Raw genomic sequence first — 27520 nt, forward strand, 5'->3', positions numbered from 1 at the left:
ACATCAATACATTTCTAAAAAGAAGTCAGGGATTTGTTTTGACAACATGGCTAGGTACCTTGTTCCAGACTCCCACAACCCTTTGGATAAAGAACATCAAAGCTTTAAATAATAATTGCTTACACTTATAAAGCGCTTTTCTGGACACTCCACTCAAAGCGCTTTACAGGTAATGGGGACTCCCCTCCACCACCACCAATGTGCAGCCCCCGCCTGGATGATGCGACAGCAGCCATAGTGCACCAGAATGCTCACCACACATCAGCTATCAGTGGGGAGGAGAGCATAGTAATGAAGCCAATTCATAGATGGGGTAATCTATGAGGCCATGATACACCCCTACTCTTTTCGAGAAACACCCTGGGAATTTTAATGACCCACTAAAGCTCAGCAGGTGTGAGCCTAGCCAGTACCTGGATGTGAGACCTACTGGGAAAAACTAAGGTTGCTGCAGGAAGAGGTGTTAGTGGGGCCAGTAGGGGACGCTCACCCTGCGGTCTGTGTGGGTCCTAATGACCCAGTATAGTAACGGGGACACTGCTGTGATAAATCGCCGTCCTTATGATGAGACGTAAAACTGAGGTCCCGACTCTTTGTGGTCCCAGGGTGTTTCTCGAAAAGAGCAGGGGTACACTAAGTACACCGAAATTTTAAATTTATAACGAAATCCTAGCCCATAAAGTTCTGTAAAGTACATGAAGGCGGAAATGAACAGAATGAAGCACAGCGCGGAACTACAATTTTTCAATTGTATTTTCCATGAGGACAATTGTAAGCGACGGACTAGTTTTCATTTAGTAAAAACATTACAGGGAAGAAGAAATGAAGAAGCTCAATTTGTTTTGATGATTGTAAAACATACTCTGATGAACAAAGAGCACATTTTCAACTATGTACGCGTCTGGAACTGAGAGTTTGATCAAGCAGGCGAGGTAAACGTCAAAGACTTTCTAAATTGTTTTATAATGCACCCAAAAAGTTAGAAAATTTAGTAATTTAGCTACTTTAATTTGGGAAATGGGTAAAACCAGAGAAGACTGGTGGTGTATTTAATTTTTTTTTCTTAAAACACCTGGGAATGATAAAGACTGTTGAGGCGATTCCTTCGGTTCTGATAATTACGAAGGAATTTTAATTAACCCGTTCTGTGATAGAGAAGCATTTTTACAGCACAATAATTCGGAAAGATTGGTTTAAAGAAACACCAGATTAAATTACGTGATTCAGAATTACAGCATAAACACAACGACGATTAAAGTGGCCTTTCAATAAAATCAATTAAATAAACATATTTTCCTGTTAATTCAGAAAATGAGGAAATACTAATTTCTTTGATGTAATTGTGTTCACCATTTTGGTTTTGCATTTCTACTCTTGTTAATTTGTGAAACTTAAAACATGTTGTTGGCGTCTCTTTTTTAGGCGCATACATTATAATACAGTAAATAATGTTTTTATGGCTCTACTGTCCAGTTTTGATCACTTTTTGGTGGTTTAATAGTCCAAATTTACATTAACGTGTTTTAATTCAGAACATAACCCAAATTGCAACTATATATTTTGGGATGTTGTGAAATGTCTAATTTTTCTGTAGTAAATACTGACGTTTTGAGCATTGGTAGGGCATTAATTTGACGTTCAGTCTATTATTTTCTTTATTGTCCAGGCTTGAAAAAACATTATTGGAAAATAATAGCAACGGTAAAATATAACCTTATTACCCTAATTATGTTCAGATGAATTATGGATTATATAGTGATAAATATATCGAAACTATATAAATTATTTTGGGCAGTACTGTCATCTATGGTTTTACAGTAGTTCTAAAAACAGTTTTAACCTGTCAGTGTAAATTTAAAACATTCTTTACACTCAGTATATCTGGTTTCTCTTTGCTGTAACTGATTCTAGAACAGCAGTATTTGAATAATCCAGCCTACGATTCGATTTTGGAGGTTGGATTATTGTGATTTTGAAAACCTTGTTTTAAGCAGTTCCTTGACAGTTCACAATTGACAGTTGAATTTAGAATGACAGTTTGTTCAAATTCAGACATAGGCCTTAAAAAGTCAACTGTATCTCGGTACTGGTTTCTTAGTTACTAGTTAAAAGTAAAATGTAATGTAAATGTTAAAACCAAAAGGAATATTATTGTAACATGTACGAGATCATGTAACATAGCATTATGCTGACATCAGCTGGACAGTTTGGATTTTTTTTTCTTCCGTTTTGGAACCCATGAAGACGGTTGTGTAATATTTTCAAATTGCTTGACTGTATGTTGCTCTGAGTTAGCTGGATAATGTGCGCATTTTTGGAGCTGACTGGTACTTTTTAAAAAACAAAAAGTTTCTTTGTTAAAATATCATTCTGTCCTCTGCCATTTCACTGTAGTTTTGATCCCATTCCCATAATTTAAAAAAGTGTGTAACAATGTGATGAAGGTTGTTGTAAGTTCTTGGTTTATTTATTTTTATTAGAGTCTGGTTAATGTGAAAGGTAATGGCTTCTAGAAGCAGAGCAATGTCCAACTGCTTTCCCTTTTGAGTTGAATAGTGTTACAGTACTTGTTAAAATTATATATTGTCCATTGAAATGTCTTTAGTGTATAAATAGATATATCAGTAATGTTTGAATATCTCAGTCAGTTCTTACAGTTGTTTTGTACAGAGATATCCGGGAGGAAGAACTGCAGAAATTCTACTCCCGTATCTCCAGACTCCTTCATAACAAAGACTATGGACTTGAAACCATTGATTCTCTGCAGAGACTCTACCTTATTGTCTCTTCAACAAAATATGGCAGGACGTAAGTATAAACCACACATTTAAATACGTTTTGTCATTAATTTGTTCCAAGAGAGACGGAATTGTCATTTTATAGTATTTATTTTAAGTAGTTTGTGAAAAAATCCCAGCATGAATGTTGAGCATCATGATGGTGTTGGATTTAGTTCTTTTGCTTTAAAGTTCTTAGGTCCTGGGTTCAAATCTACGGTCTCCTTTTGGTCTCCAGGTACCATGATGTTTTTCCACTGTCCCAGGGAGTGCTGACTATGTAATGTAGTCTGGGTTGTTTTGTATTCATGTGAATTGTCCATGTGTACTTGTTTGTGTCCAGGTGGCCTGTGTTGGACTGGTGTCTGTTCTTACTCTTATACAGTGGTTTTCTGGACAGTCCACGCAAAGCGCTTTACATGTAATAGGGACTCCCCTCCACCACAAGCAATGTGCAGCCCTACCTGGATGATGCGACGGCAGCCATAGTGCGCCAGTACACTCACAACACATCAGCTATAAGTGGGGAGGAGAACAGGGTGATGAAGCCAATTAATAAATAGGGATTATTATGAGGCCATGATCAATAAAGGCCAATGGTACACCTGTACTCTTTTCGAGAAACGCCATGTGAGTTTTCTGGGAGAAAGTGGGGACCTCAGGTTTACGTCTCATCCAAAGGACGTGCCTCATAAAAAGTGCCTTTTTACAGTAAAGTGTCTGCACTGGGGCAAGAGAACCCACACACACTGTGACTTGAGCGCCCCCTAGAGGCCCCACTAACACCTCTTTCAGCAGCAACCTTAGTTCTTCCCAGGAGGTCTCCCTTTCAAGTACTGGCCAGGCTCACACCTGCTTACCTTCAGTGGGTTGCCAGTTGTGCGTTGCGTTGATATAGCTGCTGGCATGATTTAATAATTTCCTTCAATACATTTTCTCCATACAATATCCATGCATTTTACAATCGCTTATTCCAACACAGGGTTGTTGGGGAGCCGGTGCCTATCCTGGCAAGCAAAATGGGTGCAAGTCAGGGTGCCCCCCCTGGACAGGATGCCAGTCCATTGCAGGAAGACACAAACACAGACATGCACACACTCTCACTTAGGGCCAATATTTCCAGAAGCCAGTTAATCTACCGCCATTCTTTCTGGACTGTGGAAGGAAACTGGAGCACCTGGAAGAAACCCATGAGAACATGGGAAGAACATTCTAGCACCCGAGGTCTAGAATTGAACCCAGGGCCCCAGCACTGCAAGGAAGCAATGGTGTGAACTGGTACATCAAGTGTTACTTAGAAAGAAAACCCTTCAGTTTCAGTAGTTGTTTTTTTGTCTTTATGAATGTAGTCTCCCTCAGGATGTTCTTGAGAAACTACAGTCACTGCTGTGCTCTCCAAGCACCTCAGAGCAGCTCCAGGCCCTGTCCTCTGCAATTCTTAGAGAGAGTCTGCCCTTTGATGTGGAAGGTCTCTCTGTGGACTTTCAAGATGGAAGGACAGTCAGCTACGTAGCCACAGTGACACTGACACAGGTAAGTTTAGACAGGCTGTCAGATAAACTTGATTACTTAGTGTTGTTTGATATCATGTGATTAAAAGGACAAATTTAATTTGTCTTTCACCAACAGGCTAGGAAAAAGGAAGAGGTGTGTACTTTATTACACCGCCTTCTGAGGTGTCTAGAGCCACGACAGCCTGAAGGTCAGGTTTCACGCCATCTGCTTCCCATCCTCTCAAAAGCCATGAGCCTTTTACCCGAGATCTTGACAGAAGGTGTGCATTACTCTTTCTTTTGTGATTTCTTATTTATTAACACAGAGATTTAGAAAAACTGTTAGGAATGCTGTCAGGTTGCATGGTATTGTAAAAGGCAAGAAACCAGAAATGAGATTGCTCTCCTTTACTTTTCAGATATGTGTTTTTTAGAATACGTAATAATGATTTTAATTGCCATAAATCAGCATGTAATGCATTTTGTGACAGTTTCAAGTAAGATCCCCACTTATGTTCAGAATACTGGATTTACAAAAAACACCTTAGCCTTGTAATACAGGGAATCCCTCTATGTTTAATCATTCTGTATTCCATTCCAATCTGTTTAAAGCTCTGAGTTTACATTTTAGTTGTTCAATATGTTTATAGAGTGCCATACATCTATGGCTTTTGAGACACTGATTGTAATGTTGTGAATGCAGATCATATCAACCTGGTCAGCAAGAAGCTTGTAGACTGGCTCTGGTATACCAACATTCAGCAAGGGGCGTTCTTGTATTCTGGAGGTTTCTTTACTGGCCCGAGAAACCGACAGGTAGAGTAAGACCCTTGCTTCCAGTGCCAAATGTCTGCTGCTCCATTGAATCTACAGTAGTATGAATTATTTGCATGAGGGAAGGTTTTTAGCTGTAGTTAGTTTTTTTTGTAGAGGGTTAGGATGATGGTTAGTCGGAGGCAAGGCAGAATATTTCTATGACTTAATGTTTATAATAAAATCTAAAAAATGTAATATTTGAATTTATTTTTATATTTGTTAAGAATATGATTCACAATAGAGAGTCGTGAGATTTGTGTTCTCATAGGACTAAATGCTGTCTAAAATATATATACAGTATACTTACAGAAGCAAATTATAATTGAATCTCTGAAATGGTCTACAAATTTATCTATTAAGCAAGCTAGTTGATGGGATAAGTCAGTTTTATAATACCATATAAATTATCATTTACTTTGGGTTGATATTTAGACAGCACACACAAAAGACATTAGAACACAAGACTGTTGTACTGCAGGAGGTAACCCTTTGTCTGTGTCTCTTGAGCCAGCCTGCTCCAGTCACAGAGGTGGATGGCGAAGTGGCAGCAGACTTCTTTACTGTACTGTGTGTGGGTCAGACCTACACAGAGGACCAATGGATGAGCATGTATGCCTTCTCTATGATTAGGAAGTGGCTACTGTGCTACAACAGTGATGGGAGTGGAAATGCAGATGCAGGTAGTGTATAGAAATCAAAAAGACCTGCGTAGAACTACATTCTGAGTGCACTGGCATGGAAAATACAATACCATGTTTTATATTTTACTTCTAATCTCAATCTAATCTCTGAACCCCCACCCCGAACTCTTTGCAGAAAGAGAGATCTTGGTGAAATATGATGAAATTTGTGAATTGACAGAAATAGATTGAGAAGTCTGGTTAAAAGGGGGTTGTGCAACCCTGAATCATGGTGTTTGTGTTATGTACTAATGTCAGATTCTGTACTTTCACCTAGGGTTGTCAACATTCAGTATGTTCTTGGTAATAATTTATATATCAAGACTAAGTTACGACAGAAACCATGCCTTTTTTTCATCTGTAGACTGCACACTCATATGTGAGTTTGAACAGAAAGAAGTGGAGGTTTGTGCTAATGAAAATGAAATTTCGTTTTTAACAGCACAGCATAAGAAAGTGTTGTTCTCAGTATCAGTACATCACGGTAAGTGTGTGTAAAGTTTAGACAAACATTTTGAAGCAAGATTTATGTTGTGCTTCACATTAATTCCAAATATTTTTCCTGTTCTTCTATTTTGCATGTGCTGCCCCTGATATTGACATTTGAACATATTTACATATTGTGCTAAAGGTTGATTACATTTTCAATGTTTGAATCAAGTGTTAAAAAAATGCTTACCTGCCCAATGGCACAGTTATTTACATGCTACATTAATTATAAAAAGATGTTTTTTTTTCCCTAGTGTTTCTCTATGCACTTGCTAAATTGAACTTGGAACTATTTTTCCATATATGACCTATCCTTGTGCACACACATGTAAGTTGCAACAGTTAGGACACTTGATCAATTTTGAAATTGACTGCTCCCTCATTGCAAAGATCTTGAAAATGCTTTCTGCGTTTTCTATGCTACATGTTGTACACTTTGACTTGCGTGGTTAGAAGTGCCATAGGTAACACTGTGTCTTGTTGCATGTGATGCAGATGACCGGTCTGAAGTGGATGGCTCTGTCGTGTCCATAATCTCCACTAGCTCTACTGCCAGCCGCCTGCTTCTTCCTAAAGAAAGACTGAGAGAGAAAGCCTTCGAGTACTGCCACCGACTCATCGAGCAGAGCGACAGGAGTGAGTGCTGGTGACATTTACACATATCTTTGAGTTTGCCTTTTAACGTGCCGGTCTATAGTCTTTAAGTAGATGATAATTAAAATTGTTTACCACTGAATATTCCTATTAGGTACTTATTGCTGCGGCTCACTTTGGGAAGATTTTTGGCTTTCAGTTTTAATGCATTTGCTTCTTTTTCTCAGAGGCCCTGAAGAAGTCCGATACAGAGCTGCAAAAAGCTGTACGTACACAAGCATGAAATACATAATTTCCATACTTCTTTGGGGATATGAATCTCAGGGTCCAAACTGGCTGTGCAGTGTTGCTTGAGGTCTTAAATCTGGTTTCTTACAAAACAGCCATTTTATTTTGCATTCAGTTAAATTAAAAATGAATAAACATTCCTCATGTAAGTGATGGTGATAATCTTTTAATGCCATCCTTAATTGTTAAAATGTAATCTGTCATACTTCAGAGGATTATATTGTGAGGTAAACAATTGTCCATGCCTTCTCTGCTTAGCATTTTATCAGAATGACAGATGCGTATATTGGTCTAAAAACTTTGGCATTCCTATCCTTTGTGGCTGCAGTTTGTCAGAACAGCGTCTTAAAAACAAGTCAGACTGCTTCCTTCTCAGAAGCTAGAATTCAGGAGGCTGAAATAAAATAAACTAATATAAACCAAACACCTTCATACATGGAAAACTACAGAAAAAAAATCTCTCTTGATGCACATTTAATTGAATTACAAGAACCAGACTTATCTTAGATTGATTTGGTTGATAATGACTTTCACTACCCTAAGATAAGGGCAACGCTGTTGTGCTGTTAATTAGTTTTAGACTCGTAGACAGCAGTTACTTTATTTCAGCGCATACTAAGATTAAATCAATTATTATTAATACTACTACTAATAATAATAATATATAATGTGTTTGACAGGCACTTTCTTCTAAACTGACTTATGCAGTATACATTATTTACATAGAAACAATTGTAATTGTATTGCAAAAGAATGCAACTTAAAAAGTAAAAGAATTCTCAAAACAGTGCATAATTTAATCTGTTAGCCCATGCTGTTTTTAAGGTGCTGAAATAACTGCCCCACGGTCAGCAATGAGTGATCTGTGTGAATGTTTCACTGGGTTGAGCAGGTGTGGTGTTTCTCCTTTGCATGCAGTGCATGATCGAAGCAGTGACAGTGATGGATATCATCTGCAGAGAGGACCCCTCGTTCGTGTACCGGGCCTTTCCTTATGTCAAAGCTCTCTATGGCCGGGTTAGAAGAGACCTGGCTTATTCTCGAGTTCTGCTGCCAATTGCACAGTTCTATCTCAACCACAGTAAGTCATCTATAAATCAGCAACAGAGATTTCGTGCTCCTGAAACCCTTACGTTTTCTTTTTTAAGAATTGTTAGACGCTAAATCTGTTAATTATGCTGTAAGTTGGATGTTGTTGCTTTGTTGTTTGAAGGAACTGTTTTATTGCTGAAAGTGCACAGGAACATAAAAAGGCATCAGATTCTGGTGTTGGCAAGCTAAATAATCTTGCTTCAGCAGCTGGTGTTTTACCAGACCCTTCATTTATTATGCACTTGATCATTTTAACACAAAAACCAGAGTTTGAAGTGAAGAAAAAGATCTCTGTGTTACTTAGGCAAAATATCTCAGCTCTTTTCCTTAATAATATACATCAGTGTATTATACAGGCAGTGTACATGGTTTAATGAAAGTTAATTTTATAGCTTTAAAAGAAGGTAAACCATAAATAATCAATGACAAAAAATACTTATATATTCCCTCTTTTCATTGCTAAAGAATCAGATTGCTAGTGTCCTGTAAGTAACATAAGTTGTGGATATCTGTATTACAAGTAATAGAATACTGTTGAAATTGTGTGCTCAATTTGTTCAGGTTAGTTGAGTTAAGAAAAACTGCCTTTTGCCTATAAGAGAGTGAAATGCTGTGCTCTATGGTAATGAATGATGTGTTGTCAGGTGAGACGGCAGCAGTGGACTCTGAGGCTGTATTCCGGGAGCTCTTCTCCATTGTCCCCAGTGAGCAGTTCCAGGAGCCCATGCTGGCTTTTGAATTCACTCAGTTCTGCAGAGCCAATGTAACTGTACTCAGCGAGAGTGTGGCCCTGTACAGGCAGAGCTTCCCAAACCTCTTTAAGGTGAGCTCTCTGGCACCTGTATAATTATTAGGGCTTCTGCTGGAGAATCCTTGTGCTTCACATGTTTAATCATAGACACCTTTGAACTTCAGTGGAGATGTTTGAAAACTGACTTATTATTATTAATAACAACTTTTATTTATAAAACTCGTTTCCAAACCCAAGCATGCTTTACATTATGAATAAAAATATACAATTACGTTACATCAATTTTTGATTTCTCACATAGTGATAGCCTTACAGTTAATGATTGACATAGTATATACTTGGAATTGCCTTGGCATTATAGCACTATGTAGGGAGGCAAAAAAACTGAGCTACATGAAATTAAATCTAGTATTACACCCATTGTAGCTTTCCAATGCACAAAAATGTCCTTTTTTTCTCCTCTCTCCAGTTCCCCAGAATGGCAGAAGCAGTGGTTAAATGTAGAATCTATTTTTCCTATACTTTCAACCAGTTATTATATACTCATATACAGTGCCTTGCGAAAGTATTCGGCCCCCTTGAACTTTTCAACCTTTTGCCACATTTCAGGCTTCAAACATAAAGATATAATTTTTTTATTTTATGTGAAGAATCACCAACAAGTGGGACACAATTGTGAAGTGGAACGAAATCTATTGGATTTTTGAAACTTTTTTAACTAATAAAAAAATGAAAAGTGGGGCGTGCAAAATTATTCGGCCCCCTTGCGTTAATACTTTGTAGAGCCACCTTTTGCTGCGATTACAGCTGTAAGTCGCTTGGGGTATGTCTCTATCAGTTTTGCACATCGAGAGACTGAAATTCTTGCCCATTCTTCTTTGCAAAACAGCTCGAGCTCAGTGAGGTTGGATGGAGAGCGTTTGTGAACAGCAGTTTTCAGCTCTTTCCACAGATTCTCGATTGGATTCAGGTCTGGACTTTGACTTGGCCATTCAAACACCTGGATACGTTTATTTGTGAACCATTCCTTTGTAGATTGTGCTGTATGTTTGGGATCATTGTCTTGTTGGAAGATAAATCTCCGTCCCAGTTTCAGGTCTTTTGCAGACTCCAACAGGTTTTCATCCAGAATGGTCCTGTATTTGGCTGCATCCATCTTCCCCTCAATTTTAACCATCTTCCTTGTCCCTGCTGAAGAAAAGCAGGCCCAAACCATGATGCTGCCACCACCATGTTTGACAGTGGGGATGGTGTGTTGAGGGTGATGAGCTGTGTTGCTTTTACGCCAAACATATCGTTTTACATTGTGGCCAAAAAGTTCGATTTTGGTTTCATCTGACCAGAGCACCTTCTTCCACATGTTTGGGGTGTCTCCCAGGTGGCTTGTGGCAAACTTTAGACGAGACTTTTTATGGATATCTTTGAGAAATGGCTTTCTTCTTGCCACTCTTCCATAAAGGCCAGATTTGTGCAGTGTAAGACTGATTGTTGTCCTATGGACAGACTCTCCCACCTCAGCTGTAGTTCTCTGCAGTTCATCCAGAGTGATCATGGGCCTCTTGGCTGCATCTCTGATCAGTCTTCTCCTTGTCTGAGCTGAAAGTTTAGAGGGACGGCCAGGTCTTGGTAGATTTGCAGTGGTCTGATACTCCTTCCATTTCAAGATGATCGCTTGCACAGTGCTCCTTGGGATGTTTGAAGCTTGGGAAATCTTTTTGTATCCAAATCCGGCTTTAAACTTCTCCACAACAGTATTACGGACCTGCCTGGTGTGTTCCTTGGTCTTCATGATGCTCTCTGCGCTTTCAACAGAACCTTGAGACTATCACAGAGCAGGTGCATTTATACAGAGACTTGATTACACACAGGTGGATTCTATTTATCACCATCAGTCATTTAGGACAACATTGGATCATTCAGAGATCCTCGCTGAACTTCTGGAGTGAGTTTGCTGCACTGAAAGTAAAGGGGCCGAATAATTTTGCACGCCCCACTTTTCATTTTTTTATTAGTTAAAAAAGTTTCAAAAATCCAATAGATTTCGTTCCACTTCACAATTGTGTCCCACTTGTTGGTGATTCTTCACATAAAATAAAAAAATTATATCTTTATGTTTGAAGCCTGAAATGTGGCAAAAGGTTGAAAACTTCAAGGGGGCCGAATACTTTCGCAAGGCACTGTATATATATATTTCATATACATAAAATGTTCGCTCTATCTATGCATGTATGTTTAAGGTAAATGTAAGTATAGGGGATTTCTATATTGAATACATTTTCTGGTAAATTATGACGACTGATCATGATACATTCAAGTGACTTTAATTGTTACCTAAGTCCTAAATACCCTTATTACTGGGAAGTTTGATTGATTGGGCAGAGGCGATGAGTTGATATAATCTGTTAATTGTCAAGCCTAATTCAAATCTAGAAGAGGGGGCCAATATGCCAACAGAATAACACTTCTGTGCCATAAGTGTGGTACAGCTTGGAGAAGATCACCTCACTTGTAGTGGAGTCACCAACAGTGGAGTCAAGTATTTTAGCCATGACACATTTTTGAATTGTGTCGACCATCATGGTGGACATCAGAAACTGTGGTGCAAACATGCAGAACAATATGTTACTTTTGTGTACAACAGACCAATCAATGGACAGGTCCAAAAGTCTGGGAATGGTCTGTGCAATTCTTTATGAATTGCATCTAGCAGTATTCTTTATACTGTATATGTACAGCTTAGTATATGCTGCAGAAAATCACAATTAAATTTATAGTTGCTGACTAAATTTACAGTTTTGTCACCTAGAAAATACTAAATAGTAGAAATCAGGTATTTTATCTTATGAATAATTTAATTTTTAATTATTATTATCTACCATCTGATAGGATAAATGTTGTATAACATAAATGATAAAATAATCAAATAAGTACTGTCATTAAACTATTATCCTAGAATCACATCAGATTTTAAATACAAACATAGCATATTAATAATTAGTACAAAATGCATGCTTAGTAAAGATGCAACTTTGTAAATTAACATTTTTCTGCTTTTCTTTAACTAGTTTCTTGCCTGGAACAGCCCTGCTCTCATCTCAGAATATGTTGAGCTGCTTCCTTCCCTGCTTGTTCCTGAGAATGCCATTGAGATTCTCCATTCTCTGCTGGACCTGCCCTGCCTGACTGCAGCGATTGATATACAGCTCAGGTGCTGCAGTTCTTACTCTGTCATGGGTGCACTTTACAGCAGTACATATCATTTACAACTCATAAAATAATTTGCAGTGATCTACTTGGTGTGTATGTATTTATACACCTATAAGAGACCTATTGTCAATGACAAAGAACAGAGCATGGTAACAAAATGACAGACCATTGGACTGTTTGGTATGTACCTTCTTTTTTTAGTTACACCACCATGATCAGTTTTGAATTGATCAAATATAATCGGTAATTTGAACTTTGAACACTTGGAATTATGATGAGAACTACATTGCTTCTCTGGAAGGATCAGCTACTCTTAGCATGTTCCTTCATTTTTTGTTTCAAGTTTAAGCATTGGTTGAAAATTCAAGCATAGTGCCAAAAGTAGATTTTTGCCCTCAGTGTACACCCATAGTGAATCTTCAGTATTGATTGACTTGGACTGAAAAGAATGATGAAGACCCTGCCATGCCAATACAGTCTGTCCTCAGGAGAGGAAAAAAATAATTGAATTTCAAAACAAAGGCAAATAAAACCCATGAAAGCAATGAAAACTATTGATGTTTGGTGCAGACACGTTGCACTTTACCTGTAAATAATTGCTGCAGTCACATTCCCGTCGGCTCACCCTGTCTCCAGGGGGTGTGTTTATTTTTCTTTTTTATTGCAAGCAGTGCGAAGGTGAAGCCAGCACATTCATTAAAGACTGAGGTGGGCTGCAGAAGGTGGTTTTGAATTATTCCAGCTCTGTGTCTGAAGCATTTCAGATATCTGTCAGCTGCAGCAGCTGCCATGTTGACGTGCTGCTGATAAATCATGTATCCGAAGGACCCAGCAGTCCCAACAGTGACAACTCATTGCAGTGGCTCTGAAAGTTATCTCACAATTTGTATTGACCGTTTAGTTTAGTTGGAAATGTACAGATGATTTGCAGTCATGGCAGGCTGGCCACTAGAGGGCATCTCTGATTTAAAGCCAGAAACAACTGAAATACACAGTCAAGAGTTATGCAGTGCTTTTATAGCTGTTGTTTAAATTTTTGTTATAGTTGGTTACACATATCAAATGCTCTGATCCTTAGTACATTTTTTAAATAAGCTAATCTACTCAGAGGTGGATAGAACAGCTCCTTATTTAATAAAAACAAGAGTTGTATTCTACGTTTGCTAGTAGGTAATATTCTGTGTGATTCACAGGTCACCATTGTCTCCAAGGTCAGACAAGTTCTTTCTGGATCAGAGTGTGAAGGTATCCAGTTCAATGGAGGCATTCCGACACCCCAGCTACAGGGGCATGTTTCTGTACATCCTGAGGACAGAGGCTGGGACTGGAGATACCATTGACAGGTACTCCATCAAGACCGATCTCAGTAAAGGCTGACTTGAACTCTGCAACAGTAATAGTTGTAGTAATATTGAACTAACCATGTTGTGAGTATTGGAAAATCTTAGGGTACAATTCAGTTCTTACTGTTAATTTGGAAAATTGCATTTGTGCTCCTGACCAGCAAAACAGAATCACTTATTATGGCTTTGTTGCCTATATATATATAACATTACTTTATTAACCCTTTACAATTTCTTGCATTAGGAATTATCTTTTCACATACCCCAACTTGCTCTCCATGAGACACACAGACACACAGATAGGGAGAGAGCCTGGGGTCAGAGCACAGGGTCTGCCATTGTACAGCGCCCCTGGAGCAGTTGGGGTTAAGGGCCTTGCTCAGGAGCCAAACGGAGTAGGATTCCTCTGCCGGCTGCAGATTTGAACCGGCAATCTTCCAGCCACAGGCGCAGATCCTTAGCCACAGAGCCACCGCTCCGCCCCATATCACATGAGAAATAAATTCTGTATTATCAATTAAACTGTTCCTATGCAATTTGGCTGTGATCTCTGTTTAAAATATCATTTTCATTATTAGGTGAACTGTATTGTTGAGCCATTGCTCTGCATTTGTACAAAATTATAGGGAAGCTCACTGACCCCTATCGCTTCATAAATCAGTGGAGTCAGATCTTGGCTGGAACATTAGGCTTTATATTATACTGTTGTGGTAGCATCTGTCAGCTGTAAAGGGCCTGCCCTTATCTGAACTATAGCAAAGTGTCAGCTCATGTGTCTCTATTAATGTAAATTTTCATGTTTGTTAAAGGCTGAGGCAGTGATTTCTGCTTAGCCAACTTGACATGTAAAGTGAAGCTTGAAAGAGGAAGTAGCTCTGTTAGGTGGACAAGACATTTATAGGGTGATGTATACTACCTTTCAAAGGCACAAAGCTGAACAATTTTATATGAGTTTAATTTTTTTATTAGACTAATTAATCAATTGTTTTTTTTTCCGGAGATTAAATGGGCTTCATGAGATACTGTCCGATGTGGCTGACTGCCCACGCGTTGTGCAGTGTGCTCAAACAGTTCCTGTGCTATTGAACATCTTCTTCAACATTGTTGCTCAGGTAACACATTCCACATATATGTATTAAGCATTCAATGAGGCACTTGGCTTTAAAGTTTAATGTCTTTCATGTGTTGTGGTGTATAAAGCACATGGCCTTCTTATACTTTATGAAAAAAGGGAGATGCACATTCTAGAAATTATATGTACTACACATATAAATTATTTTTTTAGAAATTTCAAATAAATTAGGGGGTTCTGCTAAAAACATAAAATATTCCTCCCTCATCATTAAAGCTTACAGGGTATATTTGTTTTACTAATACCTGACAGTTTTGCTGAAAACTGTGAAACGGGTATATGATTGCTGAAGACTGTGAAATGGGTATATTGCTCTTGTCAAAGCTGATGTCTCATTTAGAAAGAAATACAGCATGTAAAAGTTCCTTTCTGCTTTGTGTTGTATTGGTAACAAATAACATCCTAACGTGTTTTCCAGAAGCACTAGCTGGCAAACGGCAGTGTTCTTACAACTAATGGGCCAGAGTTTATTTGATAAACAGTGGTACAAGCTTGTTCTGAGCTATGTTGAGATGCCAGGCATGTCAGTGTAGATGGATTCTTATACACTCATCAACCCGTTCTTTCAGTCGAATTAACACTGTGCACTTGCAAGTTACAAAGTCTGCCTAAGGACATTATTTTTACATTTCACCAGAACATTTTTATTTTCAAGTTTACTTGAATGATGCTTTGTGTTAACTGGTTGAGAGACTTCCTTGTTCAACATTGTTGACATCACATATATGCTAACTGGCCTCATTTTACTTCCTATTCAGTTTGGCAACAAAAAGTTAATCAACCAACTTGTCCTAGTCTTACTGGAGAGAAGCGGGCTGTTGTTCAACATAAAAAACTACAAGACTGAAGTACAGAGGTGAGGAGTGGGATTTAATAAAAGAAAGTACAGTGGTAATTGATGGATGTTTTGATGATGATGACTAGAAAAAGTTTATTGATCCATTTTATTTCTAATATTTTCAAATGAGATACCTGATATGCAGTATAGAAGTGTGAATATATAAACGTCTTTGGTTGCATTTGTTATTTTTAGTCAATATCTTGTGATCTGTTGTCACTCTTTCTCTTTTCCCTCTTTTAGGGTGTTTAGCTCCCACTTCTTAGTGCTGTGTAAACTGCAACCATCTCTTATTGTGGAGTGGTCTAAGGAGCTACTGGACTTCACAGGTACCACAGGGAATATATCCAGCAAGGAAAACCTCTACACCCATGTGGTAAGAAAAAAATTGCACTTAAGTGAAAAAGACACTCTAGGAAGAAGTGTCAGGTGAAGTGTCAGTTATTAAAATCCAAGTTAATTAGTAAACTAACCAACATGGACACTTTTAAAATGGTCTTTTGAATCTAAAATGATTCTTCTGGTTACATATATGATGATGTTATCCGGTCAGTCAGATCCGACTCTCGACGATTCTATAGGCCATCTCTCGCCACACTTTCCGGTCTTGGACTTTCCCTTTCAGCTGTTATACCTAAGCCAGTGTCTGTTTTGATGGCGTCGAGCCACCGTGTTCTTAGGCGGCCTCAGGTTACATATATAGTGTAGACAAAATCTTGAAAGAAACTGCTGAACTTGGAAAACATTTGTCATACATCTGTGATTTCAGCTGTGAGACCAAAGAGATAAGTAATGAAGCAAAACACCCACCTGGGACTGGATGATGCTTATGTCACTGAATTTGTGCCGAGTTAGCAGCAGGCATTTCATTTTTTTTGTCCTTGTTTTCTGTAGGTCTGGGCCATTGGTGAGTACCTTTCCGTCTCTTATGACAAGCGGTGCACTGTGGAGCGGATAACCCTGTTCTTCGAGACCCTGGAGGCTGTGCTGTTTGAGATCACACAGGTGCGCCAGTCTGCCAGTCCCCCTAGGTTCTCCCCAAAAGTCATCACCATGCTGATGTCCACCTTGGCCAAGCTGGCATCACGAAGCCAAGACCTCATTCCCAGGTAAACTAAAAGGATGTAGTTATGGCAAGAACTCTTAGGTGAGGAGTTTTATAGGCCTCCAGTTGAGTGCTTAAAAAAACCTAGTCTGAAATCCATGTTGATTGAGATGAGATTTAATTTATTTTAATGTATTCGTAAAATCTTGGTGTATAGAAATCTTTAGTGTTTTGCAACAGTACTCAGACCTTTCCTATGGTAATTGTGAAATTACACCATGTTGTGCACACATTTTGTATGTTTTATTCAAAATCCAATTACTCAAACCAAAGATGTCTAAGAGTAAGATAAGGTAAAGTAAATGTCAGCTAAACCTAGAGAAAAAAATAAGTATGTTGAGTATGTTAAGTATTCTCAGCCCTGAACTCAATATTATATAATATTTTTGTAGAAATTGCAGCCATTGTTTTTAGGATTATCCGTACCAATTTTTATACTGGCTTAGTGCAACATTTGCACACTGATTTTGGGAGAGTTGTTCAAGTTCAAATTTTTTCAAGTTGAAGTTTTTTCAAATTGTATTTTTATTTCCATTTCTACAAAAAAAACATAAATAAATAGACACTTAATACATACTTATTACCACTCTCTCAAGATGCTAGTGGATCAATCATAGACAGCAGTTTTCCAGTTTTTCTACATTCTCAATAGGGCTCAACTTTGGACAGAACTTTGAGTGACTCAAGCACATTCACTTCCTTATTCTTAAGCTATTCTAAGTTGTGTTCCAGTTTTATATCTGAAGCAGGATTAGTTCTAAGAATGGCCACAACAATGAGAACTATCTATATCATAATGCTGCCACTACCATTATTGACGGTAGGGATGGTGTTGACTGAGTGATGCACTGTGTTGGGGTTGTGTCAGATGTAACTCTTTGCATTTAGACTAAAAATCCTTAGTTTTCTCTTCTGACTGCAAAACATTTTGACACCTGCTTGTATTATCAGTTAGGTGCTTTGTTTTCCAACCCCAAGCCTGATCTGAGATGTTTTTTGGTTTTATACAAGCCCCTTTTGTGAAGTGAATGGGATATTGTTGACATTTTCTCACTGAGCTCTTTAACAGGTTCAAAGTTGCTATTTCCTTCACAGTGGCATGCCTAACCAGGTTCCACTGTGAATTCTACAACTTAATGATTTATTTTTATACTACTTTAACTTTTAAAGTATTACACCTGTGATGAATTGAGCACAGTTGTTTAATTACTGTGCAGCAAAATAATTGTAACAGTCATAAAGCTTGTTTGTAGTGTATATTCTTGTTTATTATTGTTACAGTTTTTTTCCTGTAGTAATGTGACTAAAGTGATTATAATAATAAGGTGTGTGAACATTTGTAGTTATTCATCAAAAAAACTGGACCAGTTTTTTACTTCATCTGATAATGCCAGGAATTGCATACAAATATTTGTCTGAAAAAAGCTACTGTAATTGATGATTTAATGAAAACCTGCCATTTTATATATAGTAATTTTGTACCATTCAGGACTGTACAGGACAGGACTGATTCTTTCTTCACAGTGGTTCTTTACTTAAAATGGAAAGTAGTTAAGTTGTGTTTTATGCCTAATGAGTGCCACACTTTTTCTTATATTACGAGCTGTGTAGTCATTAACGATTGATGAAATGTTAATAACTTTCTAAAATTAAAAACTACGTGTTGAATAAGCATGCACGAAACTGACATTAATTATATGTAATTATATGAGATTCACTAAATATAACATTTTCACTTAAGTAATATACAGTGACTTTACTGTCAAAGAATGGGAGTTCCTAGTATAGTAATTAAAACCCAGATTCCCATTTTGTCAGACAAAGATAAGTGATTGCATCCAAAGAAGTTCTTAACTTGTGTATAGGCTTTGAATAATATCTGCGAATTAGTAATAGTTGTGTCTGAAAAATATGTGGTGGCTGTTTTTTTTCTTTTTTCCCACTAGGGTGTCCTTGTTCCTTTCCAAGATGCGATCCTTTGCATGCAGTGCTCCAGTCACCTCCTGCTACAGTGAGGAGGATATTGAGGAAATCCTCACAAGGGCCAATGAACTGATCAACCTGCTCAAGCTGCCCAGTGTAGCCCAGTTTGTCCTGGCACCGTCGCAACAGGGGACCAGCCCTCGGTGGCACAGGGACACCAACACTTGCCTGCCCCTTGCCATGCGAGCCCTGAGTGAGGTGCTGCAGAAGGGCAATGACCTCCTTCCTGCATAACAAGACTGCCTCGTCTGACCGCACACACCTCATTAAGGCTGAAGGATATGGTTTGTAACATTAGTATCGAGGATCCCAAGAACCAGAAATCATGAGCCAGTAGGATTTTTACTTCCGATTGCAGTACATCAAACAGACATTAAGTTTTGAAACAGATCTGTAAGAAGAAAGGTAATGACATTGTAGTGAAGTGGATATTGTTAAATGAGCTGGATGAAGTATTGTGGAATTATTGCTATAAAGAGAAACTAGAATAAACATTTTCTCTTTAAAATGTGCTCTGTGGTCTTATTGGTGTAAAACAGGTCCATATAATTTGTTCATTTCTCTGTTTCTTTCCCATTGGCTACAGCCATAAATGTTTAATACATAAAGTTGTCAAAATGAATGCTAGACAAAAAATATTATTTTGAAGGAATTACTTTATTTTCCTATACACATTTACTACCAAGCCATGAGTTATTTGTAAAAGTGATGTCAATAAAACAAATTACATTTCATCAGGGATCCACATGGAGTTGCATTAATTCCATGTGTTTATTGATTGTGAAATACATATCCATCACTAACAGAAATAGTAAATATTTACTATTTTGATAACGTTTATGTTTATTCTTGCATTTATTGTGCCAACATTTGTGTGTACAGTACATTGTTTAAGTGTCCTTGAATGATATTGTATGTTATAAAATGTGCTGCTTGCAAATGAAGTTGCCTGTGCAGATATTAAACAGCTCTTCTTGCCACAAGTCTAAATTCAGATTTATTTTGTGAATATATATTTATATCTTGCAAATGTATTTCAGTGTTTTCAATCATGACTTTTGAACTCCAGCCCTGGTCTGTGATGCAGTTTAGGTTGTGAGCCTGGAAGACAGTAGATGTTCTTGCACTGGCTTTACAACACAATACATCACTTTTTTTGTGATGTAATACTCCAGCATCAAATAATCAGCACCAAATTCACATTACAGTTTCCAAATGTGTACAGCACAGTCCTGCATTACATTATATAGGTTTTAAGTAGCCTTCTGTGATTCTGTAAAAATAAAGTACTGCCTTATTGTGTTTGGGAGCAGCACTTTGCCAGGGCACCTTGGTACCTTTTTAACTGTTCTCTGGTGTGAGGTGAGGAGAGGAGATACGGAGCGTGTCACTGGTTTTCAACATGATGAAGCACTGATTTTCTGAGAGATGTCCAGATCTGACTTCGCAACAAGAAAACGCAGTCTGCCGCCTCCTAGTCTGATGAGGTCTACCGCACTGTGAAGAAATGAAAGCATGTGTCAGATCAATCTATTTCCTTGGCTTTGATACCGAACAAACAAGAATCTGGACAGAAGCGTGCAATACAGGTATTCTTTTTTAATTTTACATTTCATATAAAGGTGCTCTGTGTCAGTCTGAAAGTAAGGAGCAGTGGTAGCATCACAATAAATTTGAATTAAAAGAAACAGCTATCTGGCGGATACCAATTCTTAGACTGAACCCCTAACAGATGAGTTCTTAAGCACCATGTCTTCAGATTAAGAAATAAGTGACCTCTGATAATCTGCTCCAATGAGGCTAGTTCCGTTCACAGCCAGGATTCTGTCCCCGATACTAAGTCGTCCATCAGCTGCGGCCGGTCCATCAGGAATCAGGGTTCTGATGTAGATTCCAGGGGAATTGAGTGGAGTATGCTAAATAATGGGAAAAAATCATCCATACAGAAGTCTCTGCTCATTTTTGTGTAATTGTTTTTTTATAAAAACCACAAAATAAAAGAATTTATGCATCTAGTAGAATACATCACAGTATGTATCCGTGTCAGAAGCGAGCCACTTATTCCTAGTTGGGCATTGTAATTCTTAAGGAGTCATGTGGTTACAGTGCTCAGTTTATCCTATTAAAAAAATATAATTCAATGCAGAAGGGCATGTGGCTTCAATGTTATCTTTTGTTTTATAGCCCAAGAACTGATTATGGTTTCATTTATTAAACTGATCTTAAATTGAGGTTCTTTGCTGCTCTTCTGGTGTCCAAAGTTATTTTGCTTGACTGAATCTTGCTGTTTGTAGGTTAGCATTAGAATAGAGAAGAAACGCCTCCAAGGCCCGAAGAATCAATATTATAATACTGATATTCCTTTATAAACCAAAGGCCCTCAAGCCTTCACTGCTCTTTCATTTACATATTTAAGTCTTTATAGGATTTGATGGCTTTGCATCTTTTGAAACTGGACGTGCTCCATCTTCTTTGTTCCAAGTAAAATTGTTGAGCTATAATGGTGGTATAAATAATTTGCCAGTCATCACAAACCATAAAGGACAAAACACAGTACTGGGCTTTTTCTCCAGAATGACAACTGATCTTAGGGTATATTTAATAAGAAGTCCCTCTAGACATTACAAGGTACTTCCCAACATGCTCTTATTATTGCTATACAAGATAGCTGGTCTAAAATGCTGGTTCGTAAATATGAGCAACAGAAAAACTTTATATTAGTTTAACAGAATCATAAACATTAAGATTAGTCATATTAATTAGTGCCTATACAGTGCCTTCCAAAAGTATTCAGAATCTTTATGCTAAATCATATTTAGTTGCTTTACAGTTTGCAGTTATACCTTGAAGTACTATTTGTTATATACTATACATAATCCATTCCACATCCTCATAACAAAAAATAAATTGAGAGAAAAATGGAAAGATCATGATTGCATACTGTAAGTATTCAAACCCCTTGCTGTGCTAAACCTAAACTTTCAGTTAAAGAATTACTGTAATGAGCCACACAATTAGTGGCCTCTGCACAGTTAATAGTGGTTTAAATTATTTTAGAGTAAATAAACCTTTATGAAATCCAATAGCCAATCCAATAGTTGATCAGCAATTTCCTGAAAACCCCAAAGCACCTAAGTGAAAGTTTATTCGTCATCGAAGACAAAATTTGAGTTTTTTTTTCTAAACATCTTACATCTGAAGAAAACCCAACACAGTCACTGCCCCTGCTCTCATGCATGTTGGTGGCAGCATTATATTTTAGTTCTGCTTCTCATCAGAAAGGACTGGGAATCTTGTCAAGACTGATTGTAGCATAGATAGAGCAAAATACTGGCAATTCTTAAGCGAAAACATGCTTCAGTCCTAGAACTGGGACAAAAAATTATTTATCTGCAAGACAATGGTTAAAAGCACAATTCCAAAGCTTTTCTTTTCCACTGTAGTTGCTTAAGAATAAGAAAGTGAATCTTCTTGAGTGGCCTTAAGTCCTGCCTTCTACTGAGCAAATCCACCAAGATAAATGGCAAATAATTGCTCCATGCTGTTGTGAAACCAAAAACACTGGTGACTGTAATATTGGCAAAGGGGCTTCCACCAAATAATCAGTTCACAGATCTGAATACTAATGCAGTCAACATTAATTTTTTTCCTTATTTATTTTTTCTGATACTGTTAAGTCTGTACATTTAATGTAAGATCAATCTTACCATTAGCAGTATTCAGTCTGAGCATTTAAATATTGATTAAAATGTCTCAGTAGGTTGGTACAATTCTAGCAATGAAGAATTGAGCCACCACAAATAAAAGGGAAGCACAATACATCAGCATTTGATCATCTGCCTGAGAAAATGATAGCATTTATAATGAAGGGTTTAAGCTTTGTTACATAAAAAATATTTGGCTATGGAATTTTTCAGAAGAATACTAGTGGAAAATGAAGTGCATAAAAAGCATATATGATACAGGTGATGGAATGCAAGTCAAGAAACAGGTGGCAGTACAGCCACCAAATCCTAGATAGACCATGAACTGAAGTAACTTGAACTATACTGACAAAGAAGCAGGAAGGAAAAGGTAGAGAAGTACTGTTAGCTGAAGTTTTCTAGAACTGAATGGGTGAGAATGGATACCAAGCAGAACTCCAAAAAGAAGAGGATCTATCAGTTACATTCGCAGGTAGAAGAGTTTTCAGAGGAAAGATGGCTGACACCACACCAGATGGACACCAATGGAGAAAGGAGCAAAGGGGGGAATAAAAGGGGTGATAAAGGGAATAGAACCCATCACCATAGCAGCCAGGGCAATGACCAGAAAATAGGCACTGGAGAAAAGGGAGACAAAACAAAAATAGCCTAGTGCCATACATACATTGGGTTGGACGCTTAACCAGAAATAGAAAGAAGGGGGGATGGAGAGAATGGTATAAGTGGAATTGGGAGAAAAGAGACAGAGGGAAAAGGAAACAAAGTGACCACATTAATTGCAGATCCAGGAAGGGTTGATGAAATGAGCAGAAATGAAATAAAAGAGCAGACAGCTTGGCAGGTTCAGAGACAGTTGTTTTCCAAAGGGAAATGTGATGTTGAAGAGCTGCTGTTTGAGAAGATGTGAGTGAGTAACTCCATCCCTGGTTGACATGAGAGCAATGCAGAGTGTTAGAGACAACTGTCTCCACTGAGACTGAATTGCAGAATGATAGAAAAGATGCGTGCAGAATTGTGGATAGCCAGGTATTTATATGTAGGAGAGCATAAATGTGAAATTAGAATTTGACCTAATGCCAAATTTGTTAAATAAGTTTTATTAAGTTTGTAAAAATATGAGCATACTTAACATAAGTTGCAATGTCACAAAATGGGACACCATGGGATGGATCTGAATACGTTTGCAAGGCACTCTACTTGGAAATAATGGAATGCAGCCTAGCCATAACAGTCTGTCATGATTTAAACAAAAGTTGACTGTGAACTTACCAGCCCATCAATCAGTCCCATGCCCAGTCCAAAGGGTCCTTTGTCCAGTTCCACTATAAACACGTAACAGAAATCGTCAGCAGCTGAGCTGTGACTGGAGGAGACTGGGGTCGGGAAGTCAAAGACCCCACTCATGTTGCCTGCATGAGATACAAACACACAGTAGACTGTGCTTGCCTCCTACTGCCACAGTTACCCATACTTTAATGCAGAGCTTCAGCAGTGAAGTAAAGTTAGCTGAGTAGTCTTTTAAAGAAGTAAAAAGTACTGCTTCTGTATGTGTGCCAAGCTTTAGTTGCCAACTGGCCCTAACCAGATACTTTGAGCCTTCATGTGCTTGCACTAAAGTCCATTCTCCAAAGTAAAAGAAATTCAGATTCAGATGATCAGATTGTCTGAAGGGCTGTAGAGAGTTATTAATATCTTGTAGAATCTGTGAGAGGTAGGACAATGTAATAATAAACAGGCCAAAAGCACATTCCTAATGTAGGTTACTTTACAATAATAAAGAAACAAAACAAATAGTACAAATACAAAATAGTCAAGACATTTTTCTCTAAAATAATAAAGGTGCTATACAAAATAAAGTTTATTGTTACCATTATTGTATTGCAATTCTACCAAACGAAGATCAGAGAACATTTAAAAGCAAAAAGTAGCAATCAATTATTGTTAATTTGTCTCTAAGTCCATGTTGAAAATCCCATGCAATTTTTTTTAGTGTCCAGCCAATCTGGGGAAAGCAGGCAACCTTAAATGCACTCCTTCAAGTTTTTGTTGTTTATGTTAGAAATACATTCTGTTACTGATAACAATTATAACTGACCTGTAAATATCTATAGTAGTTCAGATGGGTAGCTGCGTCAGCATGCGTAGGCTGCAAAGGAACAAGTAATAGGTTTATTCCATGCTGAAAAAAAGAAGAAAGAAAACACAACGTTTCGGCCATGGAGCCATCTTCACACCTGAAGAAAGACCCACGGCCAAACTTTGTGTTTTCTTTCTTCTTTTTTTCAGCACAGAATAAACCTATTACTTGTTCCTTTGCTGTAAATATCTATTGTAACATGAACATGTAGGTTGACCCTTCAAATATGAGTTTTAAATCTAAGAAAAGGTAGGTGGCTGAGAGTCCTAATGGCTGGAGAAGGGGGCATTGGGTTCATGTTTGGCACAGAGGAAGCAGCTACAGTATATGCACTTGGGGCTGAAGATATAATTTGACAAATAGGACACAGTTGATCATCAAAGAGGAGGGGATTTGGTCAAATGCAACTGAATATTTGATTTCAGGCTTCCACGATGTAAACTGAATGATTTATATTTTGAAATCTTATTTTCTTCCAGGAGTGCAGAACCAGAAGAGAATATAATCAAAGTATATAGAAGAGTCATTCTTCACATCACATCACTCTATGAATAAAATTTGATGGAAAAAAATTAAAATACTTTAAATGGGAAAATGAACTTATGTTGTTACTGTAAATGAGTTACACTAACAAGTATATGGAATACTTTGCAGCATCTTAACATCTCTGTAGTTTGAACAACAAACCTCATGTTTCCATAGTAGTAGAACAAAACAATCTTTATTATGTAAGAGAAAAGTTGATAAATCTGAAATATTCCACAGACTGGTACTAATGATATTTTCCATGGTCTGTCGATTTAATTAATTTCAACATGAAGGTTGAAAGGTTACATCCGCACATCCCTGTGAACTCACCTTCCATTCCACTGGCAATGAAGCCATTGACTCCTTTTTTTAGGTCAAGGGGGGTCCTACTGCAGCCTTTGGCCTGTGGTTTGTCAGGCTCGCCGAGGTCAGGGTACAGAGGAGTGTTGGGAGGGGTTAGCAGGCAGGAAGGGTCGAGGGGCTGCATGCTCTCCCGGAATGAGCCGTTTCTCCTCAGACTGGACTGCAACTGCACCTGATGAAGTTTCTCTTTCAGTTTCTCTTGACAGTGGGCTTCCCTGGAGCTGCTGCTCAGGTTGGACACCACCGAAACTCTCCCATCCACTTCTGGATCCATGTGAGTACCAGGCCTGTGGGGCTCAGTAGACGAGATTTGTCCCCCAGGGGACATTTGCCTTGGGCTGCTGTGAGAAAGTGGCAGCTCTCTCTGGAAGCAGAAAGACCAGAACACACGCTGTAACAAAGCACCAGTAATCCATTATGAGAGCAAGTCTGGTGTCAGACCACAGAATAAGGAGAAGCTTTAACAGGTCTGTGTTCAACAGTAGTGACAAGTTAAATGTATGTGTTTCAAATGAACTGAACAAAGCATATCAAGGTGCAAGAAAGGATTCTAGAGACTGGGATAGCCATAGATTGCACTCATAAAAATTAATCTTAGAAAAATAAGTACAGTGAGGAAACTTTGGCTGTGCAAAAATGACAGCATGGCCATTTTGTATGTTGGTTATTTGCTTGCTGTACCTTCCTGAACACAAAAGGTCAATAAAGCCCTTCAGGGGAAATTAAAAACAATAGTGGAATAAATATTATGTACTGTATCCACTATGGGTAAGCAAAAAATATGTAAATTACATATATACTTTAAATGTAAAGTCCCTAGATAAAACACTTAGAAAATAAAAAGCACATGTAAACCTATCATAATCCCAGAAGGCATATTGCTTCATTAGACATCTTAAACTCTTAATAAGATTAGGAATGATTTTCATGTCTACCAATGTGCTGTAGCTGTGAGCTAAGGGTTCCTTTTATCTGTGGGATTATAACTACTGCTAAACCTCTACATCTGCTTCCAGCACATGGCCTGGATTACAGCAGATGAGCTGTGGTTAAGTGATTTAGAGTTCCCAAACTGACTGGGAGGCAATGGGGGAACTCAAAACAATTTCAGCCAAAAAATGTTTTTTAAGAAGGGGAATTTAATTAAGGAAGTTAACATTATTGTCTGTTCTATCCCTTGTTTTATTTCAGTGTTTATGAGTAAGATGCTCAATTTCTGCTTAGATTTCCTTGAGTTAAAGTTATATGGCAAAGAAAATAAATATGCAACTGTAGGAATCCTGGAATCCATACAGTAAGTCTGCTAATGCAGGATAGAGTGACAATCATATGAACAAAATACCGTACATAAGAAAATCAAATAAATTCTTACAGACGTTTTCTGGTGACAGCTCAAATGCTGTACAGGAGAGGTTAACCTTTATTAGCTCCACCTGGCGGTTTTACAAGGTGATTCCAGATACTATTAACAATCTAATTTGCATACAGTATGATGTGGTGTACTGCGACACGCCCACCGTGTTATACTGCAGCATACCCCGCTTGTTTTGAATGGCTGCATCTGTACATCACTGATACTCTCTCAGATTGAGGTAAATGTACTATAGTCCTTTTTAAAATAACTATCCTATAGTTATCCTTAATTTTACATGTAAATAATCCAAAATGCAAACAGTAGGAGAATGAAGGCTGATGTCACCTGAATTTCCTGTGAATCTGAGCTGCCATTTGTGGAGGGGGACTTGGTTCTCAAGCCCCACAGGAAGTGGCGCACATAGAGAAGCTGCCTGTAGATGTTGTTGTCCACTGCATCGCACTCCAGGTCCACTTTGAAGCCACTGCTGGGCAGCACAATGGGAGGATGGTTTTCAAAACTCTCTAAAAGGCCCACTGAAAAGCAGCAAATGAAAATGGTAATTTGTGAACAGCAAATCTCTTAGTTCATTCTTTTTCCCCTGAAGTAATGGAAGAAGTAATCCTGTATGAATATGTTATATGGATGTGACAAATCGGTCTTTGTACAAGGAAAACCAAGGCATATGAAACAGAGCATAAGTCTGTATCTAGAAGACAAAAAGTATTGTGTACTTCAGTTATAATAACCAGTCTTGGCTGATTTAAATACAAAATGCATTAGTTCAAATATTGCTTATGAGAGCAATATTAAAAATTAAAACTGCAATTCACTCTTTACATCTGT

At 38.0% G+C, this 27520-nt stretch overlaps 2 protein-coding genes across 8 annotated transcripts in view; one reads left to right on the forward strand and one right to left on the reverse strand.

Moving 5' to 3' along the window:
- The first annotated feature begins 552 nt into the window (after positions 1–552).
- ap5z1 (adaptor related protein complex 5 subunit zeta 1) lies at positions 553–19571 on the forward strand. 2 transcript variants are annotated; one of them, XM_015360519.2, is made up of 18 exons: positions 553–932; positions 2671–2808; positions 4127–4310; positions 4407–4551; positions 4974–5086; positions 5598–5766; positions 6209–6250; positions 6751–6891; positions 7077–7114; positions 8056–8218; positions 8874–9052; positions 12046–12188; positions 13381–13530; positions 14531–14642; positions 15421–15518; positions 15744–15876; positions 16395–16609; positions 18552–19571. In XM_015360519.2, the coding sequence occupies exons 1-18, from the start codon at positions 892–894 to the stop codon at positions 18820–18822; spliced, it is 2475 nt and encodes an 824-aa protein (XP_015216005.2). In that variant the 5' UTR covers positions 553–891; the 3' UTR covers positions 18823–19571. The 2 variants fall into 2 exon arrangements, with proteins under 2 accessions (XP_015216005.2, XP_006637173.2); XM_006637110.3 differs by lacking the exon at positions 6209–6250.
- A 159-nt stretch (positions 19572–19730) lies between these two features.
- radil (Ras association and DIL domains) overlaps positions 19731–27520 on the reverse strand; it is a 63856-nt gene continuing 56066 nt past the window's right edge. For 3 of the 6 annotated variants that reach the window (XM_015360514.2, XM_015360517.2, XM_015360513.2), the window contains 5 exons: positions 27020–27210; positions 25288–25684; positions 23562–23701; positions 20365–20504; positions 19731–20085 (listed from right to left, as the gene is read on the reverse strand). In XM_015360514.2, coding sequence (XP_015216000.2) covers positions 19986–20085; positions 20365–20504; positions 23562–23701; positions 25288–25684; positions 27020–27210 — 968 coding nt within the window. In that variant the 3' untranslated portion in view covers positions 19731–19985. The remainder of the gene's footprint in view (positions 20086–20364; positions 20505–23561; positions 23702–25287; positions 25685–27019; positions 27211–27520) is intronic. The other 3 variants (XM_015360516.2, XM_015360518.2, XM_015360515.2) reach the window with 3 other exon arrangements.

The sequence above is a fragment of the Lepisosteus oculatus genome, chromosome 19 (assembly GCF_040954835.1).
Source record: "Lepisosteus oculatus isolate fLepOcu1 chromosome 19, fLepOcu1.hap2, whole genome shotgun sequence".
NCBI classification, from domain to species: domain Eukaryota; kingdom Metazoa; phylum Chordata; class Actinopteri; order Semionotiformes; family Lepisosteidae; genus Lepisosteus; species Lepisosteus oculatus.